This window comes from Hesperophylax consimilis, chromosome 19, assembly GCF_061612785.1.
Source record: "Hesperophylax consimilis isolate HC1 chromosome 19, BYU_Hcon_1.0, whole genome shotgun sequence".
Lineage (NCBI taxonomy): Eukaryota > Metazoa > Arthropoda > Insecta > Trichoptera > Limnephilidae > Hesperophylax > Hesperophylax consimilis.
The window spans coordinates 21,824,505-21,846,708 of record NC_142854.1 but is presented as its reverse complement, the minus strand read 5'-3'; the positions used below and the strand labels follow the sequence as shown (position 1 = coordinate 21,846,708).

Genomic DNA, 22,204 nt, shown 5'->3' with positions numbered 1-22,204 from the left:
GCAGCTCGCAGACCGTATATTGGTCCTTAAAACCACATCGCTATATTTATTTGGTTTGATTTATTCCGTGCTTTTATTACATTATCAAAACAGCGATTCATTTACGACACATAAGATATTATATTTGGCAACACAAGAAAACCTGAACAAGCCAGAAGTCTTTAAAAAACATAGCTAGGATGCATTCTTAGAAGAGGCAATAGTAAAATGATTTTGTTTTTAACAAAGTGTACATATTATACTAGAAATTTATCTAGATTACGATTACTACATATTATTAATAACGAGTCACATAACTGCTGTCTCGATTTCGCTCTCTGGTGTCGCGATTTATGATACTATTATTGCAATTTGCCTCTCTTTATTCTATAATCTTATTATATTCGAATACCTAATCCTATTACATATTGTTACCACAAGTTTTCGAGATACAACTAAAGTTATTGTTATATATTTTATGTTTTTACAATGAAGTACAGAAGATAATCTGCGTTATTCGCAAGAAATCACTCGCGTCAAAATGTTTGTACCCCAAATTGAACCAGGTTTTGTTCTTATTTGTTCAAATTCACGGATATTGAACATTCAAACACTCAAAGTTATGAATATAATATATTTTTTAAAGTTCATATAAATTTGTTCAACATCCCGCCGAACGTTGAGGTCTTGAATGTTCAAGCTCCACTTTTAACCAATCAGGAGTCAGCTAGAAATGAGCGGCCATGTTGATATTTAGTTATTTCTAACAACTAAGTTGTTCCACCAAAAATACGTTAAATTGCGAATATATACTGTTATTGAACTAAAAAATGACTTCACCGACTCCAGAATCAATAAACCTTAGACCAGTAGCTCAAATGTAAAGGTAAGTCTTAAAATTATGTCATTTATAGGCTTTTTCACCATATTTTACATGTACTTCTTGAATTTGCTACGCAAATATACAGGTGCTTCATTTATTATTTATTTATTCAATTATTTATTTACACCCTTAGGGCTTTTACCTAAAATTAGTCTTAAATATAAATTATATTAGTGCATTAAAACTTACTTTTATTCAATAAATACAACAAAAGAGCCAGGACATGGAAATGTGCAAGAAGTCGACTGCCCTCATAGTCTGATTGAAAGACATCTACGACACATATTTAGTCCGTTATCACTGCTGAGATCGCTGATGAAAATGAAGTCCAAATCTTTCAATTTTGAATTCATTCAATTAAAAGTTACCGATTTTTTGTTTTTAATCACATAAAAAACTAAATAAATTCTTATGTAGGAACTACAATAAAACCAACTAGGCACACGACAAACAATAATAAATGTATTGTTATACTAGCGCTGACCCATAACCCAAATCGCGGGATATTATAATTTTAGTATTTTAAGAGCTGAAAGTATTTAATAGTAGTTTTAGTTATTTACTTTTTATTAACGATATCACCAAAGTTTTTTCTCATACACGCTTCTGGCTTTTTGCGGATGATAATAAGATTCTTAAGATAATTAAATCCTACCTTGACTGCTTACATTTTCAACGTGATATTGACTCGTTTAATAATTGGTGCAAAATAAACTGCATGAAACTTAATGTTGATAAATGTAAAATTTTGTCCTTTTATAGAACCAAAAAACCTATTCAGTTTGATTATAAATTAAACAATGTTTGTTTATCTACTGTAACATCTATCAAGGATCTTGGGGTCACTCTAGACTGCAAACTTTCTTTCCGTGAGCACATTAACAACATTGTTAACAAATCACTTAAACTACTTGGCTTCGTTCATAGAATAACCTCTGACTTTAAACATATAAGTACCCTTAAAACTCTTTACTGCTCGTTAGTTCGCCCTCACCTTGAATACGCTAGTGTTATTTGGTCTCCTTTCTATGCTGTCCACATCTGTCACATAGAATCCGTACAACATCGCTTCCTACGAGGAATCGCTTGGAGGTTGGGTCTTGAAAGAGGAGAGTACTCATATGATGAAGTTGAACAAACTTTAAACATTTCTTCTTTGGAGAAACGTAGAAGGGACACTGATCTGATTTGCATATTCAAGATTATCAATGGTATTACAGACTCACCTGCTTTGTTGCAACTTATCCAATTCAACATCCCTTCCCGTAGACTCCGAAATAATGAATTGCTGTTCGTCAATCAACATTCTACCAATTATGGATACCATTCTCCTTTGTCCAGAATGTCGAGACTTGTCAACTCACTGTCAAGTCAAAGCATTGAATTTTGTGGTATATGCCTAAATGACTTTCGACAGTCAATACGCAATGTCTAATTTCTAATGCCCTTTGAACCATCTTCATGCTTTGACTTATTATTATCTCCCATTCTTACTTTTATATTATTATTGTCATTGTTATTGTCTTCGCTCCTCATTTATATATGCTCTCCTTTCACTGTCATCTCTGTTTATAAAACTTATTCGTGTAATTAATATGTTGTTAATGGACTATTTGTCCGTAAATAAATAAATAAATAAATAAATAAAAAAAATAATATTTTACGCACGATAATCAACATAAATAATAAGCTCAAGGCAAATAAGACCTTTCGGAAGATTTTATTTTTCTTATGTAAGTAAACTTTAAAAATAACATTTGACAAAATATGTAGGTAACGAAACAAAAAAAAAACAAACAAACATACATTTCAAATAAAGAATTGTTATTTAATTTATTCGATCTAATACTAATCAGTTCCAACTTTCAACTGAAAATTCAACTTGAATAATTTTACGCATCACTCAGGATTTTTTTTAATGGAATAACGTACACAGTCTCAACTGCTCCCTACCATCTGGAGCCAGTGAGACCATGGCATACCCAATTGGGGTATATTAGTATATTGTGAGGCTGAAGGTAGTGTGGAGGGGAAGGAGATGGAGAGGAGAAAGAGAGGAAGGAGGAGAAAGGAGAAGAGAGAAGGTATGTGAGTAAATATTCAGATCTGGTCACCAAACACGGCTAAAGCCATTTCAATTCTGATGGTGGTCTTTATACCATATCTTCAACTCTTAAACATGCCGCAAATAAACTAAATGTTATTTTAAATTAATAATATGTGAAATAACATAAATGAATCAAATAAAATTTACTTACGCACACCGGGGTTTGAACCCACGACCTCCGAATCTCTAGTCAAGAGCACCCCTAGACCTCGGAGGCAGTAATACGTAGATGTAAAAATATTTCACATAACACATGACTCCGACAACCGATAGTAATATATTAGCGGTAGGTACCTTTGTACTTGTACGTTGTTTTCAAACTTAAATAAAATTTGGATGATTATATAGAGCAGTTTTTATGAAAAAATAATATAGCTTCAATCTTCGAAAAATGATCTTTAAACATTTCCTGTTGCACACATAAAATACACATTCTTGAGCATATTCCAGAAAAACCGTATTTATGTTCCCATTGTAAATACTGGTCCTCATACAAATCAGGTTTAACGTTAATGTTTAACATTTTAACGTTCTTACGCACCCATCCTGAACTAAAACCTTGTTCTTGTTCTCACTGCCGCTATTAATGTTTTTTTTATTTTTTTTTAATTTCCTTTTTTTTTCCCAATTTATATATTTCACATTACAAGTCTTATAATAATAGGAATGGGAACCCACTAAGGCGCAGCCTGTGCGTGGGTAATATAAGTTAATACATTAGTTTTTTGTACCTAAAAATGTTCTCGAATAAGATCTCTAAAAAACACATTCTTGCGCATACTGGAGAAAACCCTTACTCCTATACCTAATAAAGTTATTCGTTTCTACAAAATTGATATTATAAGCGACACTTTCTTGAAAAACTGCTTATCTTCCTGCTGTAATAAAACAAAAAATTATTATTCCACTGATGACTGCAAATATTCATGTTCACGAAAATTTAATTTAAAACTTTACGTTGAGTAAAAAAATAGCTTTCATTTTACAAGATTAAAACCAAATTATTTAAACAGCGGGGTGAAACCTTTTCATGTTTTGACTGCAAATATTCGTGTTCACAAAAATTTAGTTAAAACCGTTACGTTAAGTAAAAAATATCTTCCTATTTACATTTGTATGAATACGAAGAAATATAATTATCTTTAAGGAAATAATTAAAAACACTTTGTTTCTTCCACTTTAATCTTTATTTTTTAAAAATCATCATTGTTTCGAGAACAATGTTCACTTCGTTTTTTTGCATTTTTTTGTTTGTTTTTTTTTTGGAATTTGCTAACCATGTAATTGAATTTAACCATTCATTCATAATTTAACCATTCATTTATATTCATAATTTAACCATTCATTAACGATCTTATAAGCTCCTCCTCTTTCCACCTCTCTTCCCCTCCCCCCCTTACTTTCACTTCTACCCACGCCTTTTTTTCTATACTTGATAATTAGTTTTAGTACCATTTATGTCCTGATGAAGAGAACATCGTTCACGAAACATGTTGATTAAAAAATATATAGATTATCGTGGTAAAAACACAGTGTCTTTAATTATTTCACTAATAAAATGGTGCCCCAAAGTGAATTTGTAAAATTTGAAGAAATAATTATCTTAGAATAATAAGCCATGACGAAGCTTGGGATAAGCGAAACCCGGTTGGCAGTCATTATTAATAAATAAAGTTGTGTATTACAAAAGTGTGTTTTTTCATTAAATATATTAAAAAATATCTTTCATTTTGTAAGATTAAAACAACTATTAAATCAAACCATTTAACGAATCTACTTATTTCGTATCTTTCTGCCTTTTCCACTCTCGTTTCTTTCTTTTCGGCTGAGATAGCGAAGTAAGTCAACAGTAAACACGCTAGAAAAATGGTGAGTAATATACAGCACATATATATTCGAAGTATTTTTGGCTACTTAAGGGGCCCTGAACAGAATAGAAATCATTCAAATGCATTCTAAGAAAACACAAATATATTTTAAAAAAAGATTTTTTTATTGTGTACTAGAAATTTAAATGAAAAAAAAGTACCTCATATTACAAAGACACGTGAGTCAACAATTATTAACAGAACTGCTGAAGGCAGTAGTTCAAAATTCCTTTCCTTTTCAAATCTCTTGTCTCGATTTTACAACCTAACTAGCTAAAGTCTATTTTTTTTTTTTTAAATTGTTCCAGAGCTCATAAAAACTAAGAATAACAAAACAAAGAATAGCATTTTTTCAACTGTGTACCTCATAGCCCAAATATTCTACTAATCATATTGCATGTTATGCTCAGCGCATAAATATACCACTCTCTAGATCGATATCTTCCGGCTTTTTGTATGTAACGGAATTATACAGTACTTAACCACAGAAATACAATCAATACCTACCGTGCGGAGCAGAGCAGTAGACAAGGTAGAGGAAACTCAAGGCCATTTAAAAAAAGATTCGACCATAGACAACATAATTGCTCTCAGCCTACTCTATTCATTCACTAGCCCAAAAAAACTATTATAAAAATAAAAATGTCCTTGAAGCAGAAAAATGACGAAATGTTTTCCAAGGGCAAGGTTCATCTGACTAAGAAAATAAACTTTTACAGTGCATTTCCTTAAGATGAAACTTGTTAATCTGAGAAGAAAAAACCCAAAATGACAAGAAATTTGCAAAAACACTGAAGAAAATTTCCAAAACATGATTGTTCGACAGTACGACGAAGAATTCCGACATTTTTCAGCCTCATGAACTCATGGTTACATATGTTTAAAAATCTTTAATTTCACCAAAACAATAAGATAATACAGGATAACACTAATCAATAACATGAATAAGTTTATCGATATAATAAATAACATTTATACGTTCTTAGCATTGTTAAAAAAACCGAACGAATATCCTAAAAGCTGTCAATTCACTTTAAACTTGAACTTAGGTAGGTAGGTTGAATATATGTTTGTAACTCGCTAACACTATACTGGCTTATATTGTATTTTTATCACGAACAACTTTAACACGCAATATTTTCGACGGAAATGATAGTATTTCGGCAGAAAATGACAACCCGCGTGTATAAATAAACCACTCTCATTTTGTTTGAATGATTTGAAACTGTCAAACGGCAAAATTCCGTCATCTCTTTCTGTTACACGAGTCATTATGGTAGAGAGCGAGAGATCAAACCAATCCTTCTGCTCTCACCAATGAGATCTGAGCTTTTAGCCATATTATTCGTTTTCTATAAGAATTTTGAGGTGGGCGTGGCGGTTTCAAATGAGTTTCAAGGCCAAAGCTTAGTTAAATGCCCCTGGCTCAGCGCTTACCTTTACTCTTTGAAGTCATCATCATCCGTTAACTTGTAAGTAATGATGTGCTATAAATATTTTTTTTTACTTACTATAAGTTTTTGTAGAAAACATTCTAATACGCAGTCGCACAATTACAATCAATAAAATTTGTAAAAAAATTTGCAATTTGTAGCAAATTATAAATGAAGTTACTAACTCCAAATCCATCAGTAATACATTCGAAATTGACTATTAAAATATAAAAATGGTTCCCACTTTATATGCCAAAAACCCTGACAAAATTATTGACCCTTCAATATTTTTTTTTACAAATATGGGATCATAATAAGGAAAACAAATTACTTATGCCAAAGACGTTACCTACACAAGGTGATATTGGCCAACTTGATGTAAATAAAGCTCCCGATGTAGAAAAGGAATTTCATTTCACACTGATAACTTCCTGCTGATGAAATTATTATCACGAACGTAAAAATACAAGAAAACTTCCCGGTGAAGAAATTAACTCAACTAATTAAATTATCTTGTCAATCTGTCCATCACCGATAATCCGCAGGATTTCGAAATTTGCTTTTTTTTTAAATTTTTATAGTGAATACCTCACAAGAGTCCCAACTGCTCCCGTCTGGAGCCAGTGAGACTATGGCATCCCCAATTGGGGGATGTTGTGAGGCTGAAGGTAAGTGGGGAAGGGAAAGAGGAAGGTGGGGAAGTACCTGGTTATTCAGATCTAGTCACTAAAGACGGCTAAAGCCATTTGGAGCAACGTTTCAATTCTGAATGGTGGTCTTACACCAGGGCGATACTGGTAGTATCTTACACTCTGCTGTAAGGCGAAAAGGATTTTTTTACGTCCTTTATTATTTATCCGTTTTCTATGGATGTTATTGATGGTTAATAGATGGCATTGGTTGTCAATGCGGTTCCAGTTATTCGGATACTTATCCGGAACCAGCTACTTTAGAACCGGTTCTTTAAAAGGAAAAAAGCCGTGGGCCGGTTGTTATAGACTTTATGAATAATTATTCCGAGAGCGTTTTGTCACTGTATCATTTATATTTTGTAAATATTGCAAAAATTAACCAGCTAAATAGAAATAATCATATCAACAGTTCCAATGACAGCGAAGGAGTCGGTTCCATGAGACCGTGACAGGAATATCGACCATCCCTATAAATGGATATGTCAGATTATGAAAATATTCAGCGTTTCCTTCACTTCCTTCTCGTCAGTAATTTTTGCTCCGCCTTAAAGTGATATTGAATGAAATACACAATAATTGTGTTAAATTTACACCACTTTTTACTGATATGAACTGTTCATATGGAGAAGTTTTGTTATATACCTTTCTTATTCTTAGCTCAGAATAATTACCATCACACAACTAGACTAACACAACAGTGCCATGGATCTTCCCAACCCAGAGAGTGTATCCATAAAGAGTGAACCATGGTCGCAAGAAGAAGGCTCAGGTGAAATGGAGTATGTGGATATACAAATCGCCCTTCAAGATGTGAAGAAGGAATGTTTGCCGTTTGCCAAAAGTGTTCAGCCAACTAGTAAGTTGCATTGCATATATCACAAAGGTGTTTCAGATGGAAGTAGTTAGGACAACTACTGGTTTTCTACTTCCATTCTATTGTCCATCGGTACTTTTGATTTTATCTTTGAAATATTGCTTTTACATGGAACTGACAGACTGACATTTTTTATCTTGTTATGCCCTCAAGCTTTTCTTATTTTCTTAAGCTGTTGCTTTTTGTTAGTAAAGTAAATCATCTCCAAAACTTATTTTCATTGGTAAGATAATATATGTAACATTCTCAATCCAAACCCAACATTTCGCTCCACTAAAAGAGATTCAAATCTCTTATGTACAACCGATGGTAAATCACACATTTTTGATTACTAACAAGAAACAAATGTTAAATCGCTGTCCAACAAACAACATCAAACAAATTATAAATCTAAACCTTGAGAACGGGACGCTTAGATGATTTGACCAAGGGAAGCACATGAACGAAGAACTTTTTTTATTTTTTTTTTATTTATTTAATATTTGTATGTTTTTTACAATAAATATACAATTTATACATATTATACAGTGTTATAAAGGTGAATAATAATAGCTTTTCCTCACCATAAAGAGACGAGGCTCTTGTGTTTGGTGAGTGAATCCTAGCTCAATTATATGGAATCATGTAAGTAAGTAAATAATATTTTTTCAAAACCAAAGGGATAAGTAAGAAATAGGCAAGATTTATCAATAATACAGTTTCAAGATTTGAAGGAAATAATAATAAGAGTAAGATATGGACTTTTATAGTAGTTTTAGGTAATTTTTTAATTTTATTTTAAATTCCTGAATATCTTAAATATTTTTTAGATATAATGGAAGGATGTTAAAATATGTTATACCTAGATAGAGATAGGTATTTTGTGTGTGCTTTGTATTGAGTTTTGGGATTTTGATAGTTTTTTGATATCTTGCTGATGAATTGAATTGTAAGTTATTTAACTGTATTTCTTTATAAATTTGTAGAATTGAATATTCTTTATATATATTGTCTATTGTGGGTACGTTGAATATTGAAAAGAGAATCTCGGTAGAAAATTTGGATGGTTTTTTCAATATTACTTTAATTATCAATCTTTGAACTATTTTAAGTGGATTTAATATATTGTTATAAGTTCCTCCCCAGCCAATAATACCATATTGTAATATAGATTGTACAATTGCATAGTACACTCTTTTTAGGTTTTCTAGTCTAAGAATATTTCTAAGTCTTATAAATATATAAATACATTTTCTAATTCTTTTGACAAGTTCACAAATTTGTTTTTTCCATTTAAAATGTTGATCTATATATATACCAAGATATTTAATTTCAGAAGTTAGACTAAGTATAGAACATTCTTGATTGCAATTAGTTCTGTTACATTTAAGTTGATGTATTATAATTTTTAATTCTGGTATTAATTTAAATTTGTTGATAGAGAATGGGATACATTTTGTTTTTTCAGTATTTAATGAGAGGAGGTTTTTATCGAACCAATTTTTTAGTATATTAATATCAGTATTTGCTAAGTTATTAACATTATTCCAATCAGTACCTTCAATTATTATGACAGTGTCATCAGCATAAGATATTATTTTTCCATTTAATCTTTGATTGAATATGTCATTTACATAAATGATAAACAGTAACGGTCCCAGGACTGTACCTTGAGGTATGCCGAAGTGACTTGTTTTTTGTTGACTAAGTACATCGTTGATTTTTACGACTTGAGGGCGTTTGAAAAGGTAGCTTTTTATCCATTCTATAGCTGTACCACTTAATCCAATATTTCTGTATTTATTTATTTATTTATTTAGACGCCGTAAAAGGCTTTTACAATATACATGATTTATGTTTACAGTGGTTCACAGGAGCGAAACAGTATTATGTTAAACAGAATAATTACTGAGAAATTATGTTGAAAATTAAACAAGAATAACATCTGGTATACATAGGTACAATAGCATTTTTATTTTCAATCCGTACAGTAGTTTAGTATTGAGGTTATTGTTACCTTCAATATTGAATTTGGTTGTATGTAGATTACATAATCGTTTGTAAATTAAAAAAAAAAATCTAAGTTTGGAACTAATTTTGAAAACAATTTCCTTTGTACTGGAAATATCTCAGCGTTAATGACAGGAGAACTGTTGTAATAAAATTCACATGCAGAAAAACCAATTCTAGATAGTTACTTTTATACTTACTTAAACTGTATTTTTAACAACTATTTCTATTCTATCAGAAGATTTTTTTTTAAATTTGCCTCTTACGTAGATACAAAACTAGAGAAAATAAATACTTAAATACTTGAAAATATTGATCAAAAAAATCTTAGAATTTCAAAAGACAACCGAATTTTTTTGTCAAAAATATGGTGATAATTACTCGCTTAGACTCCATGAATGAGGTTAAGGAGAAATTGAGAGCTTAAAAAATGATTTGGCAAATAAAGGTAAAATTATTAAACATCTGGAAACTTAGAACAGTCGAACCTTGATGACTGTATTGAAATAATAGGAATTGAGAAAAATACTGATGAACATCCCAAAGTAAAAGCTATAAAACTACTAGAAAATGCTAATCTCAAAATAAGTTCGCAGGATATTATCCGGCAATATGACAGAAGACCAGAAGTCATCCGAAAAAAAATCCTCTAAAAACAAGAGTAAAATTATTAGCCAACACGAAGGTGATTTCAAACCGTGAGAAAATGACATTCTTACGAGAATCATTCACTCTTTATCTTAAGTAAATTAGTTTGGAAAGCCAAAATAAAGGGAAAAGAATTAAAATATAAATGTAGGTTGTTTAAAAACGGATCCATTCTAATGAAAAAAGATGAAGACAATAAAGGAAATAAAACGCGAAGATGACCTCAATAGAACATTATAGAGGTCGAATAGTTAAAGGCATCACAAATATTAATAGCATTAAAAATTGAAACTTGCAAAGTTTTCTTTACATGGAAGCTTAAATAAAATAAAAAAAAGTGTATGAAATTTCCCAGACTCACACAGTTAATTTCCTTCACTGAGTGCACCGCTTGACTGTACATCTATACAAAATAAGGAAATCATTTTATGTGGGGACATAAATATTAATACTTTGGATTGAAGTAATAAGAAAATACATCTCACTTTTGGCATTTCATGGTTTCTACTACCATTTCTAGCTGTATTATATAATGAAAATCTAAACTTGAACCACATGGAACTATCTTTACTACTAATATAACAGATCATGGTGCAATATTGCCGCGATTTAAGAGCTTCATATTAAATAAAATAGCCAATGATAATGAAAAAATAAAAACCGTTGCAGATGACAATCAAGGTATTAAGGAAGGAATTATGGAAATCAGTCCTGTCATCAAAATATGTTAGTCCAGCTACTAAAACAAATTTCAAATAATCTCCCATACGCTTTATTCAGCTGGGGAGCAGCATACCAAACAAATCTACTCCCTGTTGAAATTGTACAACGTCTGATTATAAAAATAATATTAAAAAAATGAAGAGATTATCCAACACACCTAATTTTTGAAGAATATAAAGTATTAAAATTTAATGACCATGTCCGAAAAAACATAACAATTCAAATAATAAAAGAAAAACAAATTCACAGCTTTTTAACCTAAAATCGTACTCGTCCAAAACCTATATTTCCAACACAAAAATGTTACACCACTTTTGCTCAACATCATTACATCTATCTAGGGAAAAAATACTTCAACAGCCTACCTGAAAACATCAGATCAATCGAAAACATACTAATAGCAATTTAAGAGAAGTTTAGTGTAAAAATACCACAATGATAAAACTATCTTCTTAATTAATTATGAATTTTAATTTTTGTCCATTTATATATTATATATTACTAAAATATTATTTAAAATTTATATTATTTAAAATTTCCTTGATTCATAATTATAAAAATTAAATTTTCTTCATCCTGATGCCCAACACTGTTTTAAAAACAAGCGCCAGCTTCTATAAAAAATAAAAATAAAAAAAACAAAAACTTTGAAAAGTAGTTTTATGGATTATCTTAATTTGCATTGCAATTTACATTAATTTACATATGGATTATCTTAAAGTACATTGATGAATTATTTAATATAAAATTTAAAAATGTTTTTCTGATATATATCGACATTATTTACTTACCTACTGCGAGTAACTTATCAGGAGCTTTGTTGAATAGTATTTTTCAATCCGACATAATAATAAAAAAATAATAAATTATCACTTACTATATCCCATCAACGCCGAATTCAATATTTACACACATTATTTATTGTTTTGTTATTCCAGGTAGCATTAATCTGGAGACTGTACCCATCAAGGAAGAACCAGGACACCGAGAAGAAGATGCAGAGGGAATTCCTTATACAGTGATAGAAATAAACCTGCCGGACGTCAAAAAAGAATGTTCACAACCCTCTAAAAGAGCCGCAGGTAAAATTGATTTATGTTTTTCTGAATTCGTTTTAATAGATATATTTATTCAATATACACTTATTTATTCAGCTTCACCGCCTTCTTTTTCAGACCTAATAACGGATCTGAAGACGCATTATGGAGAAAAACTTCATAAATGTTCCCAATGTAACTTCTCCTGTTCATTCAAATCACGTTTAACGGTGCACTTACGCACCCATACTGGAGAAAAACCTTATTCATGTTCCCATTGTAACTACTGCTGCGCAGACAGTTCAAGTTTGATGAGGCACTTTCGCACCCATACTGGAGAAAAACCTTATTCATGTTCCCAATGTAACTTCTCCTGTTTATTCAAATCACGTTTAACGGTGCACTTACGCACCCATACCGGAGAAAAACCTTATTCATGTTCCCATTGTAACTACTGCTGCGCAGACAATTCAAGTTTGATGAGGCACTTTCGCACCCATACTGGAGAAAAACCTTATTCATGTTCCCATTGTAACTACACGTGCTCACAAAAGTCATGTTTAACAGCGCACTTACGCGTCCATACTGGTCTGAAACCTTATTCATGTACCTTATGTAACTATTCATGTTCTCGTAGGGAACATTTAAAAATTCACAATTTTACTCATACTGGACAAAAACCTCATTCATGTCCGCATTGTAATTACTGCTGTTCAGACAAATCAAGTTTAACAAGGCACTTACGCACCCATACTAGAGAAAAACCTTATTCATGTTCCCATTGTAACTACACGTGCTCACAAATATCAAGTTTAAAAAGGCACTTACGCGCCCATACTGATCTAAAACATTAATAATTTTCCTACTGTAACTATTCATGTTCTGGAAGGGGACATTTAAAAAGTTACAGTTTTACTCATACTGGAGGAAATCCTTATTCATATTCCCATTGTAATTACTCCTGTTCAGTCAAATCTGATTTTACAACCCACTTACACACCCATACTGGGAAAAACTTTACTCCCATTATTACAACTCCTGTTCAGAAAAATCAAAATTAACTAGACACTTTCACATCCATAATGGAGAGAAACCTTATTCATGTACTCACTGTAACTACTTCTATTCACACAAATCAGTTTTAATAAGGCACTTTCTCACCCATACTGGGGAAAAGCCTAATTAATGTCCCATTGCAATAGCTCTTTATTCTCGTAAAAAAACTATGGATGATCGTATTCACGTATGAATAAATAAAAAGATTGATTCACACTTAAAAAACTTTATGTAAACACTATCCGAAGGTTGCGGGTTCAAATCCTGGCGATTGCATGATAAGAATTTCAAAGAGATATGCCGTGCTGAGATTGGTCGAAAGTTCGGCGGCCATCATGGGATTTCTTCCGGGTGGTAGAGAGGGGGGTCCACGTAAATACTGGGTTGCTTCCTAGGCGGAGGTCACTTCATAGGTTGGTGGCTCCGAGTGAGGTGGTGGATGGTTATTTTTAGATGTGTTTCAGGTTCTGCTATTATATTTCTACGTAATTATCTTGATTAATCACATATAATACATCATTTTATTGAGTTATTTTGATGTATAATTTCCAAATGTGTCGGCGGCACGGTATCAAGCGGTTTCGGGGTTTGAGTGTTTTTGTGATTTTGGCGTAAATATGAATTCCCTTGAAATATTCTGGAGGTCTGGATACGTATGATACAACACTCTTCCCAAAACCTTCTCGCAACGTTTACCAACATAGAGATTAAACAGTTCCCTTGTGCGCACACGGCACACGAAGAGTCGCTCTCGTTAAGTGTCAGTTATCTCATAAAAATAAATATACATGACATAACAGCGCATGTTGGTTCGATATATGAGCATGTCCAAGCAAACACCTGCAGTTTTATTTTCGATCATATGTTGTGTCTATATAATAGTTATGGATAAACTTGTCGAATTCAGCTGCACGTATTAAAAAAACATATAAATAGCACTTGGTTTCAACTAAATTACTACAAGAAATAACTATTTATGTGTTGGGGGGGAAAGTAAAACATGCATTAAAGTTCAATTTTTTCTCAATCAAAGTTAAGTTTGAAGGTTAAGAACTAAGCATAAATTACTAAAAAAACCCAAACTAAACCCTAAAAACCTATTTTGTGCAAGTGCAACTTAAATACACGTCTCCATTACATATTTAATTTAAAATCAAGTGTTATTTTTTTTTAAAGTTACCTTTGCATGCAGCGGAATTCGACTATTTTACCCAGTTATGTACCAAAAAGACAACGAAATACCTGAATTGTTTACGGAAGTGGATTCCGGAGGTTCTGTTTTGATCAAAGGATAATCTATAGCGACTTCCGTGCATATGACAGAAACACTCTCTTCCGTACTTGTGCCAGGTTCCACCTTAATAGCGGTGAAATCCATGCTTGTACTTAAGACTTTGGTGGTTCTGTTTTACTTTTACTTTACGAGTTTGAAGGATTTCTTGACAGAAGGAGTGATTGTTTTAGTAAAAGGTTTACAAATTGACGAAATGGACATTAAAGCGTCATATATTTTTTTTTTTTATGTGTGTATTCAGTTTTTTTTGTACATTATTTTCTCTTACTTAGATCTTACGAAACTGATCAATCAGTTTAATTGTAAGAAATCTCTCACTTTTTCTATTTATTAGCTTATAATAATATATTTAATTTCAACTTGATATCTTGATCCACAATATTAATTATTTTTATGTTTGACGGAGGTAGAACGATCTAATTTTCGTTTTTATTTTTGAATAACATGTCTCATTTTTAATATCTTCTGGTAATGAGTTAAATAATTTCGGAATTTTATGTCTTTTTGTTCTATCTCCGTATACATTTTGCGATATTTTAATAATGAACATTTGTGTTTCTCTATGCCTAGTAGGGTAGTTATGGTTTACAGGTTTTTTGAATTCTGTGTTCCAGAATTCATCTAGCGTTAGTTGGTAATCTATCCTACTATGTATAGAGAGCACATTACACAAAGAAAACATTTTTTATAATCGCCTTCACATAATTCAATTTTTTTTTTGCCTGATATCAATTTTAGGAAACGGATTTGTAATTGTCCTATTTTATTTAAGTACGTTTTATACGTTAATCCGTAACTATTTACTCCGTATCCTATAATTGATTCCGCTAATGCATTATATATACAGTATAATATATTTTTATTAACAAAGTTTTTTAGGTGATAAAATTTCCCTAAAATGGATCTTAATCTATTACATGTGATTTGACCAGTTAAAATTGACATCTATTGTAAGACCAAGGTATGTATATTGGTATACTTTTTCTATGCTTGGGCATTTACATGGCAGAGATTGGTTTTTTGTGTGAAAACAATCGTATGAATGACTTTTTATATGCAGTTCTTTATCCTGACAACTTGCATATGGAGAGTGTATAAGCATATAACATAGACCGGTCAGTGGTTGAGTGGGCATAGCGCTTGGGTCTCACCCGAGCGTCGCGTGTTCGATTCCTCGGCTGGCTAAGTCCTCCATCACAACACAAGCAACATTTTCGGCTTTCTGTGGTGGTAGTAGGAGATTTTCAAACATTGTTGGGTTATTCGTAACCCGGGAATGTTTGTCTTTCTTTATAAAAAATTTAAAAAAATATATATATTTTGTTTTTTTTGCGTTAATAATAATTCCATTGTCATGGGACCATTTAATTATGTTATTTAGGTCTGTTTGTAAAAATTCCTCAATTTTCTGTAGATTTCTGTCAGCACATATGATGCAAGTATCATTTGCAAACATGTAACATTTACAACGTTTTATTACGTTAGGTAAACTGTTTACTTGCATAATATAACACGTAGGTCCCGATATCGACCCTGTTGCTACTCCAGTGTCTGTTAACATTTCATGTTAACAGACACTGGAGTAGCAACAGACTCATACTGGAGAAAATCCTTTCCGTGTGCAAATCTTCCTTTCTCAAAAGAGAAAATTTTCAAATCACTTACTAACTCACGGCTGAGACAATATTTTTTTATGTGCTCACTGCAACTATTCATCTTCACGAAAGGTTTGTAGTGGTACGCCACTACTCGAGTCGGACGGTGTCAAGTACTACGTAGTACGCAGTACCAAGCGCTAAGGCACCTAGGCCGTCATAGAATATAATGGGAATTTCGGCCGTTGCCTAGAGATTGTTTTGGCAATATTTGTAGCCATAGCAAAACAAAAAAAACACTGTTCACAAAACAGACTGGAGTAACCATGGTGGGTACCCTCTCTGTGCCGATGCGGAGGCGCTAAGGTGCGTGAACCATGGTGGGCACTTTTACCCGCGCTGGTGCGGGGATGGTAAGGCGCGTGCTGCTCCGTAGTGTCTTTACCAATCACCCATCTTTTAGATGGGGTTACCGGTGGGTAGGGGTAACAAATCACGTCGGAGTCACCACTTTGGGGATCTGGTAACGAGATAAATGAAAGATGTGGTTGTTGTGTCACAGTGTTTATTTGGGTGAGTCAGTAGCGCAGTTGTGGGATGACTCCGGACCGATGATGATGATGACAGGTGTCAAAACTTTGTTTTATACGGGTTTATTGGAAATGAAGTTTTTTAAATACCCCTCCGAAAATCCACACTGCCTCCTCCTCCAAGAAATCCGATTTGATGGCAAAAATATATGATCACGTTAATAATAAATAAACAGAATTAAAGAATAATTGTGTTTATTATGATAAATAAAACTTTAAAATTTTAATCTTAAGGCGATTTAACCAGCGGACGAGAATTCAAATTTCGTTAAAAGACGGTCTTGCGATCGGACGTTTTTTTAGACTGAGACAGAAATACCGAATTCATTCCGCTGCGAGCCGTATACTCGCGCGGCTGTGAAAACTACAACATGGTTCCGATGAAATAACAATTATTGTTGTTAAATTCTTGGTTGTAGCTTTCTTCATAAGTAGTTACATACATATTTGTAAATTATACGTCGGAGTGCGTAAACATAAATAAATACAAATGCAGTTTGTTGACATGGTAGATATAAAATATGTAGGTATTTATTTTTTTAAATATTTTACACGAGTTTTCCAAAGGTGAGTAAAAATCTTTTGTTTTACTTATTTATTCGTTTGTCCGAAAGGTATTACCGATAAGTTTTATTTCTAATACTTATCTTTAAAGTTTTACTTGATTTGATATGTATGACATTGAAAAGAGGGTTTATTCCTTACAACTGAAGTAGTATATATATTAAAACTAGGTTTTATTTCCAACTATTTTCTACGGTACCTACCTACATAATATATAGTTATGCGATTGCATAATATTGTATTGCTTTCATGTATTTGTTTTCATGATTAACGGAGCGACCTGACTCGTCTAATTTTCGAAATGTTATTAAATTCACGAGTAAATTTCGATTGAAAAATCATAGGTTAGTATGTAAAAAATAAACTTGTTTTTTTTTTCCTAAAACAAGAAGCTCAATTCACAATATGACATTATGAAACTGACAAAATGTAACACAAAAAATATTAAATATGTTGAATTATACCAATGTAATAGTGAATTGGACAATAAAATAAAAAATGAACAAAAAAATGATTTGAATCGCACATCACGAATCGAAATTCATTTGGTTTGTGGCACTTTTTGACTACCAATCACAAACAGTTTCACGTACTTTGGCATAAGTTTTAACATTTATACATGAAAAAACGATGAAAGACATAAACTCCTGTCCATAGTTGATTATTTTCCCTGGAAATTAAACAATACAAAATTATCGCCAAGCGTTATAAAAAATATGTGCTTATTCGGACTGATTCTTTCGAACGACCCTGTAGCATATAAGTACGTACAATGTACACGGATAATTAAATATCACTAACCTTTGTTTTTTCTGAAAATATATCTCCCACGTACGTTTTTGATGTCGTAATTTGTGCTATCTAATAAAACTTTTTTCCGAGGGTATTTTCCTCCTCATTTTTAAGCGAGGAATTTCTTTAAAATGTTATCAATTAGACTGGCGTGGAATAGACGTCCGCTCGCCGCCCTGTCGCAGCGGGGAATGATTCGGCTTGCGCCGGGGTAATCACAAACAACAAACGCGAATCGAAATTAATTACTATTATATACTGTAAGAATATATTTTTTGGTCATAAATTATTTCTAATGTTTCAATAATGTCTTGGTAAATTATTTTTCTAAAAGAATCTGAACTACACCAATTTGTAAGACCATAAATAAATAGTCCGATTGAGGGATTTTCGTCACAAAACGCGGGCTCGGATTTATTTATTAGTAATTTTATTTGAAATAAAAAAAAATTCTTATACATACTTATGATAGATAATTTATTGATTGTTTATACTGTATTATTATATGATTTGAAATATTTGTTGTATAATACAACTTCACCTTTGAAAATGCAACAAATCTGCGCATCGTCCAACGGTAACACTTTATTATGATATGAAAATAATATAATTTTTCAAAATTTTACATCTTACTTTACAAGGTAAAATAACGATCTTTCGAAATAAATTTGTATTTTTTTCTAGAAAAGTGTCCATACGTCTAAAAGTGGCCTCAAAAATGCCAAATTTCAGGTCGAGTCTACCTATTTCGCCTTAAATCTACATTTTTTCTACAAATATTTTTTTTTCAATCTTAAACCTGTGATAAAATTTTCATGTGCATGTTGTATTTTTTTAAGTATAGTAGTATTCAGCGACTTTTCTTCAACCGGGGGCAATGGGATCTATCGCCATATATCCCTATATATCCCTGAAACCTACTTAAATAGTTGAAACTTTAAACACAAAAGAAAGAAATACAATACATACAACAAAAGTGTTTCGGATTTTTTCAATCTCAAGATTAGAAAAGCTTCCACAGACAAACTGACGTCCGCTCCGCGACCTTACTTGTGATTTACTAAAACATGATGAATGAATACATACACAATAAAACACAATACACCATACTTGAGTAAGGCGCTGCTGCCGCTGAGCATTGACCATGCGCAGTGCGCATAACGCAGTCGGGGGACGTCATCGAGCTTTCTCCCTTGAAATCCGTATTTCTTGGATTCGGATTCGTTCGCTAGGAATTCCGCCCTACCGAGTAAATCACAAAGAGTTTGGTGATAAACTTTAAAATCCCCTTTTAAGAATTCGTCGGTTTGCTAGCTTCAAATGGGAATCGCGCACGTTCAAATTAACTTTGACGATAATTTTGCAAGATACGGCACTATTTTTATTATTATATAATAGCTGGCGTGTACCCAACGTTGCTAGACTTTTCTCTTCTTTCAATGAATATAATATCTATGTATACATTTATACCTTCCCAAAAAAAATCTCTAAATGATAGTGAAAACCCTATCAAACTCGGTTGCAAATAGACGCGGAAAGTGAATTTGTTTTATATTATTTAGAGATTAGTGGGTTTTATCATGGCATGCGTTTAGGAGATAATATAACATATAATTCCACTCAAAAATCGAAGATGGCCGTTAAAATTTAAAATTTAAAGTATATCGCGTATTAATAAGAACTTTAAGGGGACAATGATTATTTTTTTTAAATTTTATATTTATGAAACTACTAGCTGAAGTTTACCCGGTGTTGCTCTTCTTTTAATAAATATAATATCCATGTATTATATATGTAAACCTTAAGAATGTAATTCTCAAAATGATAGTGAAAACCATATCAAACCCCGTTACATAGTTCCGTCTGTGACTTTGTTGTTTACTATTTAGAAATTATACATTGATATATCTAGAGAGATTTAAAAAAATATATTTCGTATTTAGACAACTGTATAGGTTTATGACTTTGTGCATTGTGCTGGAGCCACTGGTAGTATTCGTTGGGGCCTTAAATGGAACGTCCATTAAATGCTTTGGATGAAGTCGAAAATCGCATCATATGAAAGGTCGTTTTGTCAAGTGTGCGAGCATGTGACTTTGTAAATATCTTTTTTGCGAACCTGAATAATTGCAGTATGAGCAAGAGAATATTTTTTCTCCACTGTGAGCAATCATGTGACTTTTTAAGTTTTGTTTTCGTGAACATGAAAAGTTGCAGTGAGAACATGAAAAGGGTTTCTCTCCACTGTGAACCAGCATATGACCTTTTAGAGTACTACTTTGTGAGCATGAAAAGTTACAGTATGAACATAAATGCGGTTTTTCTCCAGTATGGGTGCGCATGTGCACTGGCAAAGATGATTTGCGCGAGCAGGAGTAGTTACAAAGCGAACACGAGAATGGTTTTTCTCCACTGTGAGTCAGCATATGCCGCAAATAATTTCCCTTTAGTGAACATGAATAGTTGCAAGCGGAGCATGAGAAAGGTTTTTCTCCAGTATGGGTGCGCAGGTGCGCTGCTAATACCGAGTTGCGTGAGCAGCAATAGTTACAATGTGGACATGAGAATGGTTTTTCCCCAAGATGCGTTTCCAGGTCTGTTATTGTATCTGAAAAATGAGCGAATGAATAAGAATATAAGATGAAATCGTAAAAACAAATGTTTTATATTGTGCGGTTTGTTAAATCAAATTGGCTTTACCTGCTGCGTGGGTGATTCTTTCAGAGTACTCTAAGCATTCCCTTTTAACGTCCGTGAGGTGAATGTCGATATCAGTACAAGTCACTTCTTCGTCTCGGGATCCTGGTTCTGCCTTTATGGCAACAGTCTCTCTATTAATATTACCTGGAATATCAAAATAGCAATAAAATTGACGTGCCGAGAGAATCGCAGTAGCCCTTTCTCAAAAGATGGGTGAGTTATGTGTAGATCATAACGATATTTTTTTTTTAGTTTTTAAAATTACAAATTTGCTTTAAGGGTTGATTTTTTGGTTCTTACAATCTGTCATGTGGTGTTCTTCAAAACATTCCAGGCATTCCGTTTTAATATTTGGTACTTCTATTTCTATATATTGTGTAGAGGTTATTAAACTGTCTCCATCTTGATTCTCTGACTCGATCTTGATGGTGACATCATCTGGGCTGGGTAGGTCCATGGAACAACTGTGATAGCTATCAGCTGTTATCCTTGAAAATTCATTTTAATTTCTGGCAAACTTCCTGGAAAACGAATGTTAAATTATTATAGACATCGAAAATAATTTAAACAATATAAATGAATTTTACGAGTTATTGCAATAATAATTTAAAATAAGAACAGTGGTCAAGGGGTCTCGACCCGACTAGTAATCTGCAGGTGGCGAGCTTAATTCCCGACGTGCTCAAGTAAATTTTATTCGATTAATTTGTGTTATTTCACAATTTATTGATTAAAACTATTATAGGGTATATTTGCGGAACGTTCTAGAGTGGATGTTACTCTCAGTATCGCCCTGGTGTAAGACCAACATTCAGAATTGTAACATTGCTTGAAAAAGCTTTAGCTGTATTCGGTGACAAGATATGAATAACCAGGTACATTCCCACCTTCCTTTTTCCCATCTCTTTCGCCTCCCGACGTATCCCAATTGAGGATGCAATACTATCACTGGCTCCAGACGGTTTGGAGCAGTTGTGACTCATTTGCAGTATTCACATTAAAAATGGTTGGTATTCTTAAGTGATTTGTTCTTTTTGTTTCAAGTACGAGGGATTAACATCGCGGAAGTTGGAAATAATTCTTCCTAGACATTGGTATATTATTATTATACGAAAATACATATGATTACACGATCTTTCAACTTCAATTTGTCATTCTTACATAATTGCCGAGTAAGCGAAACAGTTGAGAAGTCAACTAAGATTACTATTTTCATACCTTTGAATATAAAATACGATAAACGCAAGACGCAGACCTGTCAAACATGAAAGCAAAAAACACACTTTTTCAAACCTTACGAAAGTAATGATTACTGTATTAGTGTTTAATCGAACTCACCTTTATCACATTAAAGAGTTTTCAGTCATTAACTACAGAATA

General features: G+C 32.5%; 1 protein-coding gene across 1 annotated transcript; it reads left to right on the top strand.

Moving 5' to 3' along the window:
• The first annotated feature begins 7,530 nt into the window (after nt 1–7,530).
• On the top strand, nt 7,531–20,503 carry LOC149414989 (uncharacterized). Its single transcript, XM_089642966.1, has 4 exons — nt 7,531–7,818; nt 12,135–12,278; nt 12,372–12,455; nt 20,454–20,503. Exons 1-4 carry the CDS (start codon nt 7,665–7,667, stop codon nt 20,501–20,503), a joined length of 432 nt encoding a protein of 143 aa, XP_089499092.1. The 5' UTR covers nt 7,531–7,664.
• The last annotated feature ends 1,701 nt before the right edge of the window (nt 20,504–22,204 follow it).

Coding starts and splice junctions, on each gene's coding strand:
- LOC149414989 (XM_089642966.1), top strand. CDS start 7,665: ATGGATCTTCCCAACCCAGAGAGTGTATCCATAAAGAGTGAACCATGG. Junction 12,279..12,371: donor ACCCTCTAAAAGAGCCGCAG/GTAAAATTGATT, acceptor CTTCTTTTTCAG/ACCTAATAACGGATCTGAAG. Junction 12,456..20,453: donor CTCCTGTTCATTCAAATCAC/GTTTAACGGTGC, acceptor GTTTTTCTCCAG/TATGGGTGCGCATGTGCACT.